The following is a 22,658-nucleotide window of genomic DNA, read 5'->3' as shown; positions in this document are numbered from 1 at the left end:
GAAATGAGAAATAGTGTTGAAAAACAGTTTTAAAAAACATGGAAATTGTTTCTATTATTTTCTGGATAAGTGTACTGAAAAAGCAACGTGAAAGTAATTTGTAACATAACGAGTAAGGTAACCCGTTACATATCAGCGAAAGTAATTTGTAATGGTAATCCATTCCATTTGAGACCCCGTTTATTGTAATTGTAATCCATTACATTTTTAAAGTAACGGGCACAGGTTTGCTGTAATTCAGATGATTGCCCCCTGTTCGCCAGGGCACGGAGGTTATCTGCGTTCTCAATTTACGGGTCTTGCTTGAAAAAAAAGTTAGCGCTGACCGAACGTTTTCGTATGGCGCTGTGCGCAGGTAAGCTAACAAGAATCATAAACTAAGGTTGGCTGCTACACTAGATGTGTATACAAGTCTGGCCGTGGTCTACACGAAATGCTTCGTCTAGAAGCCGCACCGTGGCGTTACTCTCTTGTCGGGCCCGCTTCCAATTATTGTCATTCTAAATCTTTATTTTGATTTGGATGACGTAAAGAAAGCATGGTCAGAAAAAAAATCTACTAGCTGCGTTTGAGACGTTGTGTATCTTCTCCTTATTAGCCTCCGTCTCGGGTTTTAGTATGCCGAAAAAAAAAAAGAACGCGTTCATATCACTAAGGGCTTTGAGCCGCGACAAGACCCGCTGATTAACTTTCAAGAGCTCGTCTTCGCTCCGTTTTTGTTTTTCTCTTCGCCAGTGTTTTCTACATCGTGGCAGTTTTTCGGATTTTTTTCTGCTTAGAAATTTGGGGAAATCGTTTTTTTTTTTCTAAGAAAAGTCATACGAAATAAAGGCTTCTTAGCGAGGAATCACGATAACGGAAGCCGGGGTTCCCGACCGATCAGAAGCTTTGAGAGCTGCAAAGAGTACGGATGCAAACACAGGCGCCGCGCCAACGACGCACCGATAACGCCCAAGCCGTATCTCCAGACGAGCAACACGGCCCCGCAGAACCATCTTCGCCATGATATTGCTCGTTGCCGGAGGCGCCCCGTTGCCTAAAATACCCACTGGCCTTTGGAGAGGCGACGCAGCCCCAACGGTTAAATAACGGAACATCGTCTACGCCGAGGTAAGCCCTCCTTCAGCCTACACAAAATCTGGAGCACCTGCGCTGCCAACCCACGGTCACGGTGCTAATACGTCATACGAGAGAACGTCCGCGGAAAGTGCAGACGTCGTATGCCGAGCTGCCGCCATAAATTGCAGTGATTGGCCATTTCGAGTGCTTTGCGAGAAAGTAGAATACCAAGATTTCTTACAGTGTCTGAAGCCCAATATACCCCAGTTAGTACACCACGGGCACCCCTTAACCGCAATGAAGTGGGACCGAGGTCAGACTTAACCGTGGTTTAGGGTGCCCAACGAGCAGCCTAAACCGAAGTTAAGCTTTATTAAGTGCGTTTCCAGTTACTGCAACTATCTCTCTAGTAATCAGGGACCACTTAACCGCAATCACGTCTGACCTCAGTGACAGTTAACAGCGGCTAAATGTGCCCGTGAGGGTTTTACGCCCACATGTTCCCCTCGTGCTCCGCTCGGCTCGCGTCAATTGGCCGATTCTTCGAAGGAAAACACAAAATAGCTTTTAAGCTTTGATTGATTAGGGTTCTCTAATAAATCCGAATCGCCTATATAGAAACCAGGATTTAAATTCGTTATCACTTCAGCGCGTTACCTTTGAAAAGAAAAAAGATCGGATTTTATGACATGCCACGTTTTGTTTCACGATGAGTCTCAGCGCAGCCTACTTTAAACAGCCGATGGAACCAATTAAAATAGCGTCAAAAGCTCAACGTGCTGGCCTTCGCCACTTATTTCTATTTTCTCTTCCAAACCACATCGCTAGCTATAACAACAACATTTATCTCTACGTGTTCTACGTGTGCCAAACCAAGCAAACGCAGTGAACGGCCTGGTGAGGCTTCCGCTCTTATTAGTAGAGGTATTGATGTTTGTATGTATTCGAGCCCTCGACTGGGCGCTCTGACTTGGTATGAAACGAAGTGTTTGCAGCGCTCCTTTCCGGCTCGCCCTGCCATCCAAGGGCACTGTCCATCTTTACGTCACAGATTCTCCTTAATGTAGACGCCGTTTTAGGGTTGGCTTTTTGTTGTCAAGAGCGTCACGAAATGTTGTAACCATACACAAGATAACACGGTCAGGTTTTATTTGACAAATTGTACGGCAACTTGCTGGGCGATTGCGTTGCATACGTCACGCGTTCAAGCGTCGCGCGACATTAGGTCGCGTGACGTGACTTTCCCCTCTACATTTAGCGGAGAAACTGAATTGGTGTGCAGGTCCGTGACGTCCCACAATGCAACACTGCGCGCGTCGTCTTCTGGGACGTGGTTTAGGTCACGGCTTCACGAAATGCAGCGATCCGGAGCAACTAACCAAAAGAAAAAAGTTTCACGTACAAAAAAAAAGTAATTTTGTTTTTGATTTTAGTGCAATTAAATGCGAAGGTATAAGAGAGCTGGACAAGAATGGCGAATATAATCCCTGGAAAAGGGGAACAAGAGGGACAAAGGGCAGACACAAATCTCCAATCACAGCTAGGTGACCGGTGCGCGACCGAAAAAAGACCGAAAAAATCCGCCTGGTCCTGGTATCGAACCCGGGACCTCTCCATGTCCAGTGGAGCAGGCGGATTTTTTCGGTCGCGCACCAGGCACCTATAGTCCGTTGCAACCTAAGAACGAAGGGCGAGGGTAAGGCGGGCCGGGGAGGAGGAAGCAGACGGAACGCTGGAGAAGAGAGGGGGAAATACAAAATACTTCGTCAAAAATGTATTTAATTACAAATCTAATTACATTTCCAAAAAAGCATTTAAGTACAAGATATAAATACAACCAAATGTATTTGGTCTCCTCCGAATACTTTTCCAAATACATTCCTCAAAATATGCATCAGCGACCTCAGGGCACCTACAGCGTGTTTCTGGGCATCTCATTTTAATTTTGCATCGCACACTCGGGAGTTAGTAAGCGAGGCTCTAGTAACGTAACAGAAATATAATCACAAAAAAATGTAATCAGCTTGGACGTAATAGGGGAGAAAAGTACAGAGCTTCAAGCAGCTTTTTTGTTGATTTCATTTTGGTATAGAGTATAGACCAACAAAGAACCGAGACGACCAAGACGCGAGCACTAGCTAGAGAACTTGTTATTGTTGCAATTCGCACCACGAGTTATGGAAATCTGGACAACCCGCGCATTTAGAATGTTCCAGTCTAAAATATGGATGGAGATCAGGCTGGAAAGCATCACAAGTTGTCACAGGCACTTATTTAGCCAGTCTGCCTGTGAACGTCGATGTCGTCACTATTCTTGCCCTGGACTAGCACCGTAATCACAGATTGTCATTAGCAAGAACAACAAATTATAATCTACGGAAACATATCAAGGTAAGCCGGGGCACCTGCATTCTGCATTGGCTATACATTTTAACGCGCACGTAATGCTTGATTGAGAGACACTGCATTCGGTGCAGAACGTAGTTTTCTTCCTGCTCTGGACAGTGACAATAAATTTGAGGGATGTATTTTCGCCCACAAAATTGTATTTAATTACAATTGTATTTGAAATACCTCCGTTTTAGTATTTAAATACACACGTCAAATACATTACCTAATTTGTAATTAAATACAAATGCAAAATACACAAAGTATTTGAAATACTGCCCATCCCTGTCCAGGGATTATATTCGCCACACTTTGTTTTTGGCGGGAATCGAACATACGAAGTCTGAGCAGTTTCCGACAGGTTAAGAAACACAGGGCGGGGCTTATTATGTTCGCGCTTTCTGATCGGTTGTGGGGCGTTCTTTTCCACTAGTGCCACAATTGCATTGGCTGCGGATCGATAATAAGATGCCTGGCCCCGTTCTGCGTTTCCTTGCGCCTCGAGTGACTCTACTCCGTTCAGCCCTAAGCTGACGACGCGGTGGAATCTACCGTGCCCACTGGACCAGTCATGCGTGTTCATGGATGCGATGGCATCCTTTAGCTACCTCATCCGGTTTTCGCGATGCGGTATCTGGCCTCGAATGCGCCGTGCGTATGCAGACATCGTCCTAGAGGTCGTCCTTGAAAACGTCCGCGAGGTCGCCCTTCTTTGATGTCGGCCACTAGGACGTCGTCCTACACGTCGTCCTAGAGGTCGTCCTAGACGTCGTTTCTTGACGTCGTCCTAGCAAGCAAAGCCCGCGTTGTGAACGTGTGCGTACTGCCACGGAGTATACGCACACGTTCACATTTGCGCCCGATCGAGCTATACACGAACTCATCTCTGTTACGTCATTGCGCGGTGGTGGCGCGTCGGGCGCACTTCCGGTCTGGGGCTGTGGGCGGAAGCCGCCACGGGGAACGTGCATTCCTCTGTTATTTTAGAAAAAAACTGGACAAAAACCTGCCTTCTCGTCGAAACGCCGCGACTGGGGCTTTATTGAAAGAGACGGGAAAGGTTGAAGGTCAGTCTTCGTTTTCTGCCTGCTCGGTTCGTCCAAGAACGCGAACAGGGGCCGTGAAAAGGGAAAAGCAGACGCCATGGGGCCACGATTGCTTGGGTGGAAAGCACTTTGGATTGAATTCATGGATACTTGTGGTCGTCAGATTTATTTGCTTTGTTCCAACATGAACGCGGGAAAACCGTCAATTTGCACGGACCACTTGCGGACTACGTTCAGTGCGTCATCACGCTCTAACGGCCGCCTCATCGTTCGAGCTGTCGTCTGCTCTCCCAAACGTTTCTGCTTGTCGTCTGCTCGTTCAAACGAAAGCGGCTCGTAGACCAAACGTTGATCCGGTGATTGCGATAAGAAGTGCAGACCTCAAAAGACGTTTAAGTTCGAAGGTTGCTTCGGGTAAGTAGGCTCGGTGTAAACAGTAGATATAAGGAGATGTTGATAATTGTTGCAAGTGGCCATCACCGACTTGTTATGCCTGATTCACTCTGTCCGATTCTGCTTGCGATTTTCAGTATCGAAGTCGACACTTCAGTTACGGTTCAGGTTTTTGCAGCTAGAGCGACATTATGACTGAAAATAGCGAGCTGAACCTCACCATGTGAGTCAGGCTTTAGCGTCCATTTTGCGGCGTCCACGCGGAATGAATCACCGCATGTTACATTATTCACGCCACGTTTTGCGGCGTAACGAGCCTCGTTAATTTCGCATGAGACCGCTCAAGTAGTCATACATTGCCAGGAAGACGTAGATTCAACAATTCCAACTCGAAAAAGGCCGGGGGACTCACACCGACGCCGACAACATCCCATTCCAATGGTTTGTTTATGGGCGACGGCGAGCTCCTTGCCCACACCCCCATCGCACATGCGCTGCGTCGGTGGCGCCCGCTAGGGGGGCTCCGGTCTGTTTGTAAACATGAGTTGGTGTAAACGAGGCAATCACTCATGGCTGCGGCGCAAGCAGATAAACCCGCGCCGCGCATGCGCGTAGCGATGTCGCTGTACAGGGTGTCCCCAAAAAGCTATTTTTTCCCCAAAAATAAACTACGCATTGCTGAATGCGCATTCTCCGCCAAAAAATAGCTCTAGCGATTCGAACCAGATGCCGATGTTTCAGAACTAACGGTTATCTTATTCAAAAGTTACAAATGATTTCCCGGAATTTTTAATGAAAAAAGTGGCGAGCGACGGGGCTCTCGGAAAATATTGGGGGGTGGAAACCTTATATCTCGGTGGTTAGTGACCTATAGAGGCATATATTGGCCAACTGCAACAAAGGTAACCGTGTTAGCTTTTGTCCTTTTTTCTCTTCTTATTCGACACTGACGCGCTGCCTGAATTCTCTTGGACTATACGTGCAGTGCTTCAAGTGCCATGAAGGTGTTGGGCGTCGAGTTCGCGCCACTCAACATACCGCTCAAGCGGCGGATGCAGACGCTGGCGGTTGTGTTCGGGGCGGGACTTTTCTTCTTCGGCGTCTTCTGGGGCACCGGACTCTTCGTGTACCTGCTCTTCTTCACGTCCTTCTACTACCTCCCGCTGCTGTACGTCGTCTGGATGGTCTACGATTCCAAGACACCCAAGCGCGGCGGACGTCCCATCGGCTGGGTTCGTCGGTGGCCCGTATGGTGCTACGCCCGGGACTACTACCCCGTGAGTCTGGTGAAGACCGGCGAGTTGGACCCCGGCCGTAACTACATCTTCGGCTACCACCCGCACGGCATCGTCTGTGCGGGGGCTTTCATCAACTTCGCCACGGACTCGACGGGCTTCGACAAACTCTACCCGGGCATCAAGACGTTGCTGCTCACGCTCAACATGAACTTCTACATTCCCTTCTCGCGGGAACTGGCCATGTTTTACGGTGCGTACCTGCTGAACCACAACCTTCACGTGCTAAATTGAAGCCGTAAACAGCGCAAGTACCAAGTGCACTTCCGAAGGATCTCGTTCGTCCTTTTTCGTCGGCGCCATGATCATAGAGAACCAGGTATGGCTAACGCTGTGTTCATAAATGTAACGTGATGGCTGCTAAAACAACAACCTCGGAAACATGCGGCTGGGGAAGCGTCTTTTAACTCTAAAGTAGGGAATGTTGTGTTCTTTTTGCGGTCATTAGGTTGACCTTAGACACAATTTATGGTTGTATTAGTAGTCCTATCCTCACTTGCAAGTTTTGTTTTACGAATTTTAATAGACACAACAACCAGATTAACAACAAGAACCAACCCAGTGATCGCTTGCAATTTTCTTGGTGCCCAGAGCCGTTACACTCACTCTCCATCTTTAATGATAATGATGATGATAATAATAATAATAATAATAATAATAATAATAATAATAATAATAATAAATAGCTTATTGCAACCAGCAGAGAGGAAGTTTAGTATTGCGGACGCATCAAAGCCAACGGAAGGCTTGTGTGATGCCAGCCTTCAATAAAAAAATAAAATAAGATAAGAAACACGATATGTAGCTGTGTAGCTACGGAAAATACATACAATATAAGGAAGAAAAAAGACGGTAAGAAGTAAAATGATAGTCACTCTAGTTGTAGGGGGAATATTTTACGCGAAAAAATACTGTGCACACGCTAAAACAGAAATCAAGAGCAATGTCAAAGCACAATGAAATATCGCAAAACTTATTATGCTATGAAAACAAATTTTACAAAAGAAGTCTTCCATTAAAAATAGCGCGTCCTGCAAATAGCAGAATACCAAACATTGTTCCAGAAAGGCAGGCGTTCAAGACACATATTACTAAGCAATATGTGTCTAGAAATATAAACAAACAGGGGAGAGACCAAAACCAATAGTTCCTTATTAAACGAAATACCTCTAAGTATCTTTTTTTTTTTTAATTTGTCCAACGATGTTTGGCTTAGACGTTCAGGCAGTAAGAGAAAAACAAATATGTGGCACATAGAACGCACGCGTACTTTCGCTATAACGAGTGCGATGGAGAGGTATGTGAAAAGGGTGAGTATGACGAAAATCGGGGGAGGTTGGGCTTGAGATCTTAATTTAAGAATTCCAAAAGAGTCGTAATACCACGGAATGCACATACAAGGTTAGCAAGTTAGGTACTTACAAATAATCGAAAAGATTGAGTTGTCCGGCATTTCATGTTTATAAGAAACACTTTTCAGGATAGCTTTACTGATGCAATCCACTTTGGCTTTCCAAAAGTCAGAAGAATTGACGAAAGCGGTGATGGAGTGGCGAAGGACGCTATAATCAAGCGAATGGGCAATCATTCTTCGAGCAGATACAGAAAAAGGAATATTTTGTATTATATAACAGGTAACTAGCGCTTCTCGTCTTTTTGCTAATATATGAAAAATGAAGATTCCATTTTGTCCACTACCAAAATATATGTACAGATGCTTCACGCTATCTGTACATTCTACCGGAATGCAATTGCGTTGATGACAGAAATAAGAGTGCAGAATTAATAGGACATTGAGTGTGACTGTTTTGAGTGGATTATAGTTTTGTCTTTTTAACAATCATATCAAAAAAGATTTTTTTAAACCAGTCCACAATTGCTATCGCTTGAGGTTGCAATTGGCCGATAGAATTTTCATAATTGATGTGTTGGGTCATAATTACAGTGTCGCCAGCGTATTGATAGAGTTTACATCCCGGTACCGTGGTAGCGATGTCATTGACAAAATATTAAACGAAAGAGGTGATAGAATGACCCCATGTGGTACTCCGGTTTTAGTACAGTTCGAGAACTCCGAATTCCAGATGCGCACACCAGTTGAGAGCGACGAGAAAGAGTTTTTCAGAAGGGAATAAAATTAACCGCGAAATCTTAGGCTGTACAGTTTCTTTAACAGTATCGTGCTGCTTACTGTGTCGAAGGCATTAGACACATCTAAGAATAGTGCGGAGGTAACAAGGTTGTGATCGAATGCTGAGTATAGGTTATCAGCGAAATCTTCCACAAGAAGCTGAGTGCCCTTTCTTACCATAAAACCAAATTGAGTTGGAAATAATATTTTAAATATTTCTAAAAAAGATGGCATATTATTAAACACATGCTTTTCGAGGACCTGAGCAAGGATCGCAAGAGTAAAGTCGGACGATAGTTTGCAACATTGTTTTTGGTACCACCTTTATACAAAAGACGTATTGTGGATGTTTTAAGTTCATCGGGAAGTACCTTGGTTTCACTAAAACCGTTTAATATGAGCAGAAGTATGTTGTTCAGACCGCCTATATTTCTGCGGAGGTAAGACAGGCGAATTCCGTATAATCCAGGTGATTTGTTGTTCTTTAGACTTGACACAATTGAATATAGATCGGTTTCCTGAAATGAAGGAAGGAACGCTAAGGAAGAGACAAGGTTATCAACTGCATCAAGGCTGTCTCTTGCCTGACCAGAAAAAGTTGCGAAAAAACCATTAAAGTTTTCTACAATCGATTGCAAATTCTCGCCAAAATGTCGCTTTATTGTCTTTGGTGTCCATGGAGTTTATCTATCAAAGACCAAGTTTTACGTGCATCCGAATGAGAGTAAGACGTTTTTCTGTGATATGAAATGCGATTGGCCGGTCGAGTCATCAGGTTCACGTTGTTATAGCTCGATTTGAAGTTTAATCGTAGGTGTGCATCATTGGGCGAACAACGGCAACGAGCCCATAGTAAATTTTCTCCTCTATTGTGCCAAAAAATATTCGATTTCAGCCATAAAAGCTCGGGGTTCCGTATCTTTATGTATATTTCTCTCCTGTATCTTTTATACAACTGATTGAAAAATAGCACAAACTTTGAATAAACGTCGGTCTAGTTAACGGTCGTCAAAGAGTGGTTCCAGTGAAAAGCCGAGACCAACTTATCAAAGGCTGTAGTGATGATGCTTGGTGTCAATACTTGTAACATTAATGCGACTTGATGTTTCGCGCCATTTAAAAACACCATTTAACCAGTGGCAAGCCACAATGTAGTGGTCAGCAAGTTTTTCCCTAGTAACTGCAGATTTCACAATAGTCGAAGACGTTATTACGTTAATGTGATCAATGCATGAAAAAACAAGTATGCCGAAAAGGAGTTCTTCACGCTTTAGAGAATTAATAACGGACTCAATGCCGTGAGTTGCCCAAATGTAGAGGTAATTTGCATACCTTAGATTTGGACCTACTTAAGATGTCCATATTAATGTGTTATGTAAAGCATAATTGACCGTACAAACTCATATCAGTAATGCTTTTTTTTTCAAATTCCCCGAGAAAAGACCCTATATTTGTGGACGGTAGTTTATACGCCGCGAGTAAACATATGAGTAGATTGTATTCTGCACAGGGAGTGCAAGGAACTCAGCCTGAGTAAACGTCAACGAAATATTTGAATATAACCACTTTTCACTCACGAAAACCACGATACCACCACACTGACCCGTATCCCGAGCGGAAAAAGTATCACGATACCCCGGTACAGAGAACTGATCTGTGGCAGAAGAGGTGATGTTATTTTTTGTTAGGACCAATGCATCTACTGAAGAAGGAATGCGGAGAGCAAGTCGTCTGCTTCTTTTTCAGGAGCTGCGGTGACGTCAGAACGACGCCGAGCTTTGATTGGCTCTGGTTGAAGGATAGCGGGTAGACCTCAAAGCAAACTGCCTCGAGGTCTACCCACTATTCTTCAACCAGAGCCAATCAGAGCTCGGCGTTCGGACGCCATCACAACCCCAGCAAAAGAGGTAGACGAACTTGCGCTCCGCATAGTTCTTGAGGTAATCTCGAATCCTGGCCAATGTTTACGTATGCTCAAGATATGAACGTGCACTACACAAGAAAAAGTCCTCATCACAGTTTTCAGAAACATTTCGAAGAGACGAAAAATTTGAAACCTAGGCGAAATCCGCCACCCATCTAAACAATCCTTTCAAAGTCCAGCGAACTGTTAATTCTCGCACGTGGAGAACCCACCGCATTCTTTCGTATATCTTCGCTCTTGTTATCCAGACTTCTGTTTTTCCCGCCAAAATTGCTCCTTGTTCGCGTGGGTCAGGTTGTCATTTAAGTATAATTTAGGAAGAGAACTACCTTGACCCAGTGAACGAGGCGCACCCCGCGCTGCCTTTCAGAATTTCTTCATGTTGACAGACGCGAATCTGATCAGATTCGGTGGGTTTCTTGCATACTTGGGTGGCAAGCTGTGAAGTGAAAGATTGTCAGATTTCTAGAAGTCAGATATCTGAGCTTTGTCGATAGAGTCTCAGCAAACAACATGAGATCTTGATCAGGAGAGACAGAGAGTTCGTGCACTTCCAGATTTAGCAGACGGCTGTGCTGCTCGTTTTCGCTTTAAGCGAGAAAGTTCCGTTTGCAGAGCTTTTCTATTTTGTTCGCTGGTGATTGCCAGCTTGAGGGCGCGGTCACAGTCGGTCGAAATGAAAATTATTGGTTGCTGAAGGCCATTCACAGTCTCCCTTAGGCTCTCCACAATGGACTCGAGGGGCTAAACGTTTTTTTTAGCTTCGCCGAGAGTGTCCCAGGGAATCGATGCTGCCCTTTAGGGACAGTAACCGCCAACAGCTTCTCATTCGTAGCTGTTAGTTGTGAAGAGAAAAATGCTATTCCTTCGGACGAGCTTGACGACTTCGCCTCAGATGATCCAGCCTGACCATCCACCCCACGATGCTATCGGCACTTTCACTTTTCGCGTTAGGTTTGTCCCATGGTGATGAAGGTTTTATCAGCAATCCCGGTGCAAAATTGTCCCGACATGCGACATGCGTCTGCCATTGTTGTTTATAGACTTGTTACACGCCATGCGTTTGATCGTGCAAACCTTAGGGGACTCGATATGCGTAAGGGAATTTGGCGAAGCGTGGGTTATGCGGTCGGGAGGTTAAGGCACTCCTCTAAGTGTCGTCGCCAATCACTGGGGCAGGTAAGTGGTCAGGATGATGGGGAACTATACGCTCTGACAGAATGTTACGCGGACAGGACTGGGTGCCAGCGATCACGACGTCCAACGTGCAGTGCTAGGTCGAGCTAATTCGCGCCGCTGTGGAAGAAAGCTGCTGCTCACCATGGTACTGGAACAGTGGCGGTTCGTAGAGGCTTCCTAGAGCTCCGTTGCAGCAGCCAAGCTTGAAGGATTCCTCCCGCTCTGACCAAATGTTCTGTTCAACCCGGCTATTTTGAGGCTCGCCTCGTTGAATATAGGTCGTCAACGTTACCATTCAACTGGATGGTGACTTTGATGACGATGATGGTAATAATAATAATAATAATAATTTTATTTTAAGATGTACTCAAACTCATACTTTATTAACAAGCCCATTTTATTATCAAGATATACGCAACCGCATACTTTATTGACGAGCGATGTAGACATCGCGCATGTGCTCAAACTACTTCATCAAAGAATAGACCGATCTCACCAAGCGTTCAGCGCATGCGTGACGCCGCCATAACTTTAGTTCAGAAGAGGCAGGCTGCACTGCACGAGGAGGCTCGTGCCGTCTCGTGCTCTATATACACGCGCAGAGCTCCAGCGAGGTTGTCGCACGTGCAGAAAGACTAAAGTTCCCTCGATGCTTTGCGGCGGCGGTGGCGTAGCCAAACCGGCTGGTGAGATCGGTCAATTAAGCATCTCTGCGCTATGTGTTAACAGCCAAAGCCACGAACGTGGTGTGACGTCATACCGCGAGTCGAGGACGGACCCGAGTGCAGTCGGAGTAGTTTCAAGCTTCGGACTGACGCATTCGTTCTGACGAGGCTGCTGTATGCCGCAGGTCTTATCTCGGCGGACAGGGACAGTTTGCGGTGGATGCTGACGAAGCAGGGCGGGGGCAATGCGGCCATCATCGCCGTCGGCGGTGCTCAAGAGGCCCTGGACGCTCACAAGGGCATGTACGTGCTGACGCTCAGGAACCGCAAGGGATTCGTCCGCTGCGCACTGCAATGCGGGTGGGTCGAACAAACTGCGCAGCTAGTTCTGACGTACGCGACGTCGATTTCCCCGCTAAATTTAGCGCAGAAACTGAAGGTAAGGTAATGTGACATATTTTGCCGCCAAATTTAGCGGAGAAAGTGAACATTGGTGTATAGTTCCTGTGGCGTGAGGTCACGTGACGTAAATGTTTTCGCTAAAATTAGCGGGAAAACTATATTTCTCTATAGGCCTCGTGACGTCGAGTCACGTGGCATAAAATTTCAGGTTAAATTTAGCGGGGAAGTTGAATTGGTGCATAGTTCACGTGACGTCTCGTCATGTGAAATAAACTTCCCCGCGACTTTGGCGGGAAAACTTAATTGGCGTATGAATCAGGTGGCCTAAACACAAAATCAGTTTTTTCACTAAGTTTGGTAAATGCACGGACTGAAGGACGGACGGTTCCGTTAAAAAAAGCATCTCATTCTTTTATATTTTGGAAGTGAGATATTCTTCTTTAGAACTAATTATTCGTAAGCGTAATTTCTTTCAGCTCGAAAGTAAATTAATTTCACAAGTGCCCTCCTACCGTTTCAGTTCTTTCGTGAATATTTAAAGCATATGCGTTTAGGTTTCGCAAAATGGTAGAGCGCTAACGCATGTCATGTACCGTTTCTATCCAGGGCTGACCTAGTGCCGGTTTTCTCCTTCGGTGAGAACGACATCTTCTACCAGGTGAAGAATCCACCAGGATCAAGACTGCGCTGGTTCCAGGAAAGGATGAAGGCCGTGACGGGCTTGTCGCCCGTCATCTTCTACGGAAGAGGCATCATGCAGTACAACTTCGGCTACGTCCCCTTCAGGAAAAAGATCGTCGTCGTTGGTGAGTCAATGAACCACGACATTTATGGCTGCTAATTGATTATGCACAACCCTTTGACAGGGTTGTTCATAATCTGTGGGGTGTTCAGTATTTCTAAGTGGTCACCATCTCGTCTGTCTGTCGAGTAAGTGTTCAACGTTTCCGGTTAAACTTTCTTATTACGGTCACGTTACCAGTAATATATTAACTTCAGTCGCCGAAAGTCTCCTTAAACAGATTAAAAAAGGTCAAATCACATCCCGCAGGCCACGCGAAAGATTCAGTAACCAGAGACCGGTAGTCATCCCCTACATTCATAACATTTTTCATAACCTGAAGAAGATTGGGAATCGCGCAAACATCGATGTAGTCTTTTCCGCCCCCATCGAACTATCAGGCCTATGTAAAAAAGTTAACGCCATACCAAAAACTAATACCGTCTGCACTAAAAAGCATAGAATCCCATACATACCTTGCTCAGAAGGAGTGATTTATTCCTTTCCCCTATCATGCGGCAAACAGTGCATAGGACAAACTGGAAGATGTATTAATGACAGATTAAGGGAACACAACAACAACACCCGATTAGCAAACTCGGGACTTTTGGGCGTCCACTGCCGTGACTGTGGGTGCGCCGCGGACTTCAAAAATAGCACCACAATCGGAAATAACCATCATCAGTTAACACGTGAGATAATAGAGGCAGCTAACATCATAAAAAGGAGTGACACCTGTGTTAGTAGTCCATCTATAACGCTGACGGAAAAAGAATTGTTATATCTTGATTCTCGTAGGTAATGTGCGATAGACATTGCTAATTGTTTTGTACAGAAGAGAACGAAGTGAGAAGACATATCTAATAAGGGTAAAAGAAAAACGAAAGAAGACGAAAATTCAATTTGAGTTGAAAGTCAGCGCGACGTGAGTGACCGTTTTTCTGGTGTGAGTGTGAGTGTGAATGTGAGGGTGAGTGAGTCTACTTTAGCGCTTCTCCTGCAACATGAATATCCAACTCGCCCAAGCATCTATTCTAACCAGCAAGAATACCTAGGGTTTGTTAAGGCCTCCTTGTTGTTCCTAATATCAATCGGTACTGCCTGCCGTTTCCTTGAGCACCACCTGCAAAGCCGAGGGTCGAGTTCTCTCCACGTGCGCGTACGTAGAGCACTTGGACTAACGGTGTCTGGAGCAAGTGAGTTGATTGGACGGAACTGCTCTATTATTGTTCTCCAGACTTCGTCGTCGAGGCAGTGCACTGCAGAGTTTTGACGGTGATCGGAAATAATATGTGTGTTTTCAGTCAATACAATAATTGTATGTCTGGACTTACACAAAAAAATTTAGCTGTGGTCATTAAGAAAAAAAACATGCTAATTGAATCGGATAGCTCGAGCCCGGCTGCGCTTCTGCAGGCAGTGTTGAACGACAGTGTAATGAAAGACTAGAGGTAATAAACGCTGCTCATAAATCATACAAAAAATGAAAGCCGTTTACAAATCCCTGTAACGCCGAAGTGGAGCGCAGCTCTTGAGGAGGAGTAGGGGAAAGGGGGTCACGTCACCCGCGGTAGTCACGTGACCTCGGGGGGGGGGGGGGGGGGTCACGTGATCTCGGAGGGGGACACGTGCGGGGGGGGGGGGGTCACGTGACCTCAGGGGGGTCACGTGACCCCCCCCCCCCCCCGGTTACGCCGACGCCGACGCCGCTCAGGCTGGAAACGGGCCCCTAAGAGCTGCGCTCTAAAACGCGGCTGGTGTTTTTTTTTTATTTATGCATACGGTTAGCCTGTTAAGATGTTACAGGAGTGTACAAAACATAAGAATACATTTGATAAAATAAAAACAACACCAACAGTATGGCAACTACAGTTAACGTCATACACGTAAAAACATACGTGAATACACGAAAAATGCCCCTACTCACATACAAGGAAAAAAAAGTGGGACAGGTGTTTGATACATTTATAGAAATAAACCGAGCTCGACACTGAATTCATAAATCTCCAGAAAGTCACAAAACAAGGACGCACAAAATATCATCACACAGAAAAAAAAAGTATATAAGACTAGTCTAGAAGTCTACGATGGACTAAAGGCCAAAGCCACCGGCGGCCAGGTCCAATCACGTTCCACGCTATACTATGACACGCTTAGCAATGATTAGGTTTGAACGAATAATGCTCCGAATCCCAAAAACGCTGCGTAACATCTATAGCTTCGACACTGCAAAGGGCCAGTAGTGTAAAATTGTTGAGTCACTCATTGCTAGATCCGAACCACTGTCCGCCCATTCCCATCAGTGATCCGAGACGCGGGGACCAATACGTGCATCGAAGCAAAATACCTCGCAATGTCAAAGTGGCTCGCGATTGGATCTGGCGGTTCGTAGCTTCCGCCTTTAGTCCATCGTAGGGTGAGACGAAGTATAATGATTTTACGTGAATATGAAGCACTAGTGACCGGATAATTTTTATCAAAAAGGTTCAAAAGGCCTTTTCAAAGAAAATTCGTGTATTTGCTGTGGTTAATTCTTGAGGTAAATTGTTCCAGTTTGATATAGTTCTTGGAAAAAATGAGTATTTATATGTATCGTTATCTGCCGTATCTAGTTGGTATTGGTTTAAATGGTTTCCTCGGAGGGGCCTGCTTTGCCGAGCAACTATGTAAGGGTCGCTATGAAAATTAAATGACCATTTTTTTTAGCATAGAAATAATTTTAGGTGAGCTATTTTTCTACGGTCACAGAGCTATGGAATGTTTATGTCGTTAAGCATTTCCTGCACCGATTCTCTTCTTTGATATCTCGACAATATAAATCTGGCTGCCATTCTTTGTATTTTTTTCTTTTAAGTTTAGTAATCAGATAGGCCCAAAAAGGATCCCAAATTTTAAAAGCGCATTTTAGAGTTGGCCGTATTAGTGTCTTATAAGCAGTTTGTCATGCTTCGGGGGAGCGAGCTTGAGATTGCGCTTGAGATAACAGAGTTTGTCTTTGCAGTTGAGCACGCATTGCCAACGTGCGTTTTCCAGTTAAGTTCGATGATATGCTAAGGCCAAGATATTTAAACTCGTGAACCTAAACTAAGGGATGGTTTTCAAGGTTGTATACGAATAGAAGAATATTTTGCTTTTTATTTGTTATAACAGAATACGCAGTTTTAGTGGAGTTGTTTTCATTTTTCACTTTTACACCAGTTTTCTACCGCCTGCAGGGCCAACTTTAGCCGGACCTGATCATTGTAGCAAGGAATAACCGAATTCGAAGCAGTCATCTGCGGACAGACGCACCGTAACAGGGGTTATATCGTTTATATAGCACAATAATAGAACGGGTACGTCCCAAAACAGACCCCTGCGGAACGCCCGAGGGAACGCTGACATAACCTGAGTTTGATTTGCTTATTCCTACAAATTGTTTTCTATTTGTAAAGTAGGCCTTGATACACAAAACAACTTTTTTTATTTATCCAGTGTTTCAGTAATTTATTTATAAGCTCAGGATGGGGTACTCGGTCGCAAGCTTTCGACAAATCTAGGCACATTGCATCGATCTGCCTTCTACTATTCACAGACGTGGTGAAGTCATGCAATGTTTCAGTGAGCTGGGTCACAGTGGACAGGGACTTTCGAAACCCATGCTGATTTTTTGGCAGATATTATAACAAAATGATTTTCGTACAAATTTCCAGCATGTTGGAAGCATGGCTGCTTTATACATGCTTCGAAGATGTCTGCAGACAGTTTTTGTGTGACCAATACGCAAGAATGCAACACGCCAGGTCTGCAGACTGTCTTTTGTCTGATGTACCACCAGTTCGGGCGCGGCTTAAGGATACTTTTAACATCGGTCCCTTTGCAATGGGCCAATCAGCCAGCGCTTTTGAGCACATGCCACGCGCGGAGGACGGAGAGCTGATGCCCATCATAAAGGTACTTATGTAGATACCTCTATACTCCGTGTCATTAGTTACGTGCAGTACAGGCGAAGGCAACGCCAGGTGAGGGGAGAATTAGTACAAGCGCTCAAAAGAATGGGGAAGAGGAGGGAAACCTCCTCTCCTCACTAACGTTCCTAGTGCTCTCTCTTTCTCCCGTCGCCCTCTATTGCCCTCCTCTCCCATGCCGCCATCCTAGTGCTTATCCTTTCTCTCTTCAACTGGCGTTGCCTTCACCCGCACTGCGCACAACTAGTGACACGGAGCATAGATCACGTGAATGGGGCATCAGTCAGCTACCAAAACGAAGGAGCAAACAAGGTATAGGCAGTTACTCTGTTTATTGTTATTTAATATTTGTTTTTTTAGGGCCGAACCCGGGTTAGAACGCAAGTTTCGACTAATGTATTGCGACGGCCCGAGTGCTTTCGTGAGCAGCCGCCTCGGTGACTCCGAGTCAGGGTGCCTACTTGCGGAGGCTCAGGTGACGGGTTCGCATTTTGGCCAAGGTGCCCGCAATCTGACGGAAGCTTATTTCGGAGAGTGCACCGTCCAACCGAGATTTTCACTTTCATCTCAAAACATCCCCAGGCGGTTGAAATTTATCCTGAGTCCTCGTGGGCGTGTCAGGTTACCATCTTTAGATAGGCACGTAAAATTACAACTTCAAGTTCTGTAAAAAAAAGAAGTCCCACATAAAAAAAGACGTTTAAAACTCTTTGTAACGTGGAATTAGAGCGCAGTTCTTAAGGAAGAGGGGACGGTACGAAGGAGACGGTATGCCCCTCCCTCCTCACCCGTACCCTCTCTTCCTCCCTCCTCATCTACTCCTCCCGTACTCTTCGCCTCCTCTTCCCCTTTTTTCTTTCCTCCTCCTTTTGCCTCCCTCCTCCTCTTTTTCCTCCCTCCCGCGTGGTGCAATATAAGAAACCTCCCATAATACAACGCGCTCGTCACCGCGGTGCATTATGGGACGTTTCCCATAATGCACCGCGCGGTGCCGAAACGTCACCGCGATGCATTATGGGACGTTTTCCATATTAGACCGCGCGGTTACGCCGACGGCGGCGCCGACGCCGACGCCGCTCAAGCCGGCAACGGGCGCCTAAGGGCTGCGCTCTAAAAAAAGTTTAGTCATTTTCTACAACACGAGCTGCAAGTGGTGATGCTTAGATTATACTATATTGATTGAGTGGCTGTAATCAGAAACTTTGTGTGCACTCATTTTGCAGGAATTGTTTTATTTTTTTTATTTTTTGCTTTTTCTGGTTTTTTCAACAGTGGGGAAACCAATCGGAGTGCCCCAAATAGAAAACCCAACGGCGGAGGACGTCTCCTTCTGGCACGAAAAGTACATCACTGCCTTGACGGAGCTCTTCGAAGAACACAAGGCAAAGTGCGGTGCTAAGGACGCCACTCTGACCGTGCTGTGAATACGCTCTGGCAGTCACAAGGCCCGAGGAAAACGTCTCTGCAGTCACCCCTTCACCACGCGTTTGAGGTTCGCTGTGATTTCAGGGTTGGACATTTTTTCGTCTATATGACTAACGTTGAATCTTCTCTTTAGCGGATGGGTCAGGCTAGCCATAGGCGGCCAGGCCAGCTGCGGCTGTTTTATTGACAGCCCTTTCCGGTAAACGGGTTGGGTCGGGCTCCGTCCGCAGTCCAATGCAATGGTTTCTTCGCGCAAACTTCAAGATTTATTTCTTGCGAAATTCAGATCGTACTTTTTGTTTCGTTTTTCTTTTCTTCCAAATTCAAAACTTATCCAAGTTTTTTTTTTTTTTTCAAATTTACCCGGATGGCGCGTTTTAATCCCGGCCAAGGTGACCGCAATCTGACGGAGGTTTAATGCGGAAAGGCCGCCGGGTAACCGAGATTTCGGGTAGGAAGTTAAAAGATCCCCGGGCAATCGAAATTAATCTTCAGTACTCCGCCGAAGCGTGCCAGATGCCCTTCGTTAGTTTAGCACGTAAAACACCGAAATATTTTTGTTTTGTTCTGTTTAAAACACTAAGGAATCCGGCGTTTGGTTTTGCTGTATTTCCCAAATTCTAAAATTCGAAAAACGAAAGGAAATACGGGTAGGCAGAGTCTCACGTATTTGTAAGTCCGCAGTATCAACGCTTTAAAGTGTGCTGGGGTATTTGGACGAGGTTTCTTCAGCGCAATGTGGCTTTTTATTGTTGATGTCCTGCGATTTTCAGGGAGACCTGTGTGCTGAATGTTCTATGAAACAACCTGCAAAAGACGGTTCGTTAGTCGTTCATTCTACAAAAAAAAAAAAAACACTTTAATTCTGGACGTAATAACTGGGAAGCTTCCATTCGCTTTCCATTGCATTGAGTGCAAAGCAGGGTATTCTTGCGGCGTGAGAAGGTAAGGCTAAACTCCAGCGCCCCCCCCCCCCCCTCATTCCCTCCCTTACTCATAACATCCATGTAACGTACATGTTATGAGTACGAAAAAGCAAAGAAGATATTCGCTCTATGTTTTCTACCTCAGACTACGTCCATTTTACTCGAGTTCATCTTCGAATAAACCAATCTTTTTGTGCCTCGGAGTCATTGTTTTACGTTCCCTTCGCCTGTGTCTTGTACGAATGTATACGTTCAAATGTGTGTGTTCAATCGAGTATTTGCATAATCGAGTATTTGTGTGGTCATTTCTTTTGTTACTGGTAGTAACGGAATTAGTCTTGTAACAAAGTTTGCTGTCCTCGTTTTAATATATTTATTTTTATGAACCGTTGCTTTCGACTTTGAGCGTCTTTTCTCGAGGCTCGGCCCCCACCAACGAGCAGCGAAGTGACAACCCAGCGCGGCAGTCCACGATCGCCCGGCCCTGACCTACAACTTTTGGGAGGGACCGGGGCGAAACAACCTGACCGTCCTCAGGGGAGGACGGATTCTTTACTCTTGCCCAGTCGAGCTTTTGCATGCTAGGTCGCGCATGCTACCGCACGAACTGCAGCACCATTCCTAAACCATGCATGCATTCAGGCAAGATAACGGTCTTCAAAACGTAATTAAAGCAGACTGCGTTTTTTTTTTTTTTTTTTGAAAGTAAAATGTATAATTTCTGTAGCAAAAAAAAAATGCGCTGGAGCATTTTTTTTTTTTTTTTTTGCACAGAACATTTCTCAGGAAGCCTGCAGTCAGCGCACAGATTTTGCAGCGGCGAGGACACAAAACATGGTTTTCAAACCTGACGAGAAAAGAAACGGTAGCCCGAGGAACGCGAGAAACACGAGCGGACATTCCATCAGTCGGGACAGGTGTGTTTCGGCGTCTCGCCGCAGCAGGGCGCCCGTTACATGCCTTTTGTCTGCCGCTCTACTTTTTCACTTTCGGCGGTCGCGTCTCGTGGCGATCTGCCAGGCTTTGTAGAAAAGGCTATGGTGACTGATACCTCGCTCTTTTGGTGCGTGGGCCACGCGTGATGGCCCATTCAAAAAGGAGCGGTGGCCCATCCAGATTGATGACCCAACCAAACGAGGGCAGTGGACAGACATGCTGTGATTGAAGGTTTCTCACCTTATTCGGGCAGCGCAGCGCAGCACAGGTCGCTGCAAAGATTGTTGTCTGCCGTACACAGGAAAGCAGCAGACGACATAGCAGCGACCCTCACTGTTCCCAAAATGCCGGACGCGCGCCGCTTGAGGGCGCGCGCTGCTTTCCACGAAGATCCATTCGAAGCCCAAACAACAACACTTTATATAATATGCCCTTAACTAAACAAAATTCTTCTATGACCCAATAAAGGGTCATGGGGAGCTTATTATCACTATTCCGATTCCATGGCGCGCCTTAGAGCGGCCACTCCTCAGATAGCGAACGACTGGATGTCGTAGAAAAACTGTACTTTTATATCCATAACAACCACCGTAAAACACGGTGCTTCGTAGTAGCGCGTTACATGGTGATCCCAGATCGAACGAGTCCAAAACAAAAAAGGAAGAAAAACACACACGGCACAGACTGATGCCAACGCGATGCGGCTAACCCTAGCAAGTCCAAACTCAACTAGATTGCAGTAACAGCACACTCCCCGTCTGGTATCACGAGATACCACTATGACACTATAACGCAAAGTTTACAATCTGGACACGCACTGAAGTTTTGGATCAGTCTTCCTTTGAGATGAGAAGGACAGTCTCAGTGACTGGCCGTCGGAAGTTCTTAGTTCTCCTCTGGTCGCCGTCTTGATCTCGACTTTCCGTACTTTTCCGTCTGCACTCGGGAAAGTGTTCACAATCACACCCATAGGCCACTCGTTGCGGTGAACCTGTTTGTCCCTTAGGAGCACAATGTCACCTTCCTTGAGGTCTCGACGGCTATCCTGCCACTTGCGACGGCTCTGAAGCGTTGTCTGGAACTCACGTCGCCAACGGTGTCAAAAGGAGTCTGCCAACCACTGCACTTGACGCCACTGACTTCTGTAGAGATCCTTGACGTTGAACTCGCCGGGTGGTAACGTGTCTCCACCAACCTTCTGGGTAAGGAGTGTAGACGGAGACAAGATGTCCCAGCATTCCGGATCCATCGAAACAGGAACAAGAGGTCTAGCATTTAATTGCTGAAACTTTTGCCAAAAATGTCACCAGAACTTCATGGCTGAGACGGCTCGGTCCGTGTTCTAACAACATGGAATCCAAAATACGACGTGCGATTCCGATCATCCGCTCCCAAGCTCCTCCAAAGTGGGAAAAATGAGGAGGGTTGAACGCCCAACTGCAATTTTGGCTTGAAAGGAATGCTTGTACTTTGTCGTTGTCGAGACCACAAGTTCTCAGGTTGAGCTCTGAACATGCTCCGACGAAATTGGTTCAAGAGTCGGATCGCAGCTGTTTCGCAGGTCATCTGAGTGCGAAAAATCTCCTGAGAGCGTTAATAAAACTTGAAGCATCCATGGACTCTATGACTTCAATGTGGACCGCCCGAATGCTCATGCACGTAAACAGCACAGCCCAGCGTTTGCTGCTGGCTTCTCCACCTCTAGTTCGACGTGCAGTCACGTTCCATGGTCCAAAAACGTCAACCCCCACATATGTGAATGCAGGTTCTGTACTGAGTCGATCAACTGGCAGGTCTGCCATCTTCTGGTCCAGCTGTCTTCCTCGCAGTCTGCAGCACATGACACACCCGTGTATGTACGACGCTATGCAGCGTTTTGCTCCGATAATCCAGAAACCTGCGGATCTGATTGCTCCCTCAGTAATGTGTCGACCTTGGTGCTTGATCTGCTCATGGTAGTACCTTACGAGCAGCAGGGCGACGTGGTGTTTACCAGGTACGATTAGAGGTCTCCGCTCCTCTTGACTCAGCTGTGCGCTGTTGAGGCGACCACCGACTCTCAGCAAGCCCTTGTCATCAATACAAGGATCCAGTTTCCAAAGTGGACTTGATTTCTGGACTCCTCTCCCCTGTGACAAACACTCGAGCTCATTTGCATATG

General features: G+C 45.9%; 1 protein-coding gene across 1 annotated transcript; it reads left to right on the top strand.

Moving 5' to 3' along the window:
* Positions 1-5,868: 5,868 nt before the first annotated feature.
* LOC121834230 (2-acylglycerol O-acyltransferase 2-like) lies at positions 5,869-19,764 on the top strand. The gene is made up of 4 exons (XM_042287984.1): positions 5,869-6,374; positions 12,266-12,440; positions 13,089-13,288; positions 18,483-19,764. Exons 1-4 carry the CDS (start codon positions 5,885-5,887, stop codon positions 18,632-18,634), a joined length of 1,017 nt encoding a protein of 338 aa, XP_042143918.1. The 5' UTR covers positions 5,869-5,884; the 3' UTR covers positions 18,635-19,764.
* The last annotated feature ends 2,894 nt before the right edge of the window (positions 19,765-22,658 follow it).

This window comes from Ixodes scapularis, unplaced genomic scaffold (genome assembly GCF_016920785.2).
Source record: "Ixodes scapularis isolate PalLabHiFi unplaced genomic scaffold, ASM1692078v2 ptg000822l_1__unscaffolded, whole genome shotgun sequence".
NCBI lineage: Eukaryota > Metazoa > Arthropoda > Arachnida > Ixodida > Ixodidae > Ixodes > Ixodes scapularis.
This window is presented reverse-complemented; position numbering and strand designations above follow the sequence as displayed.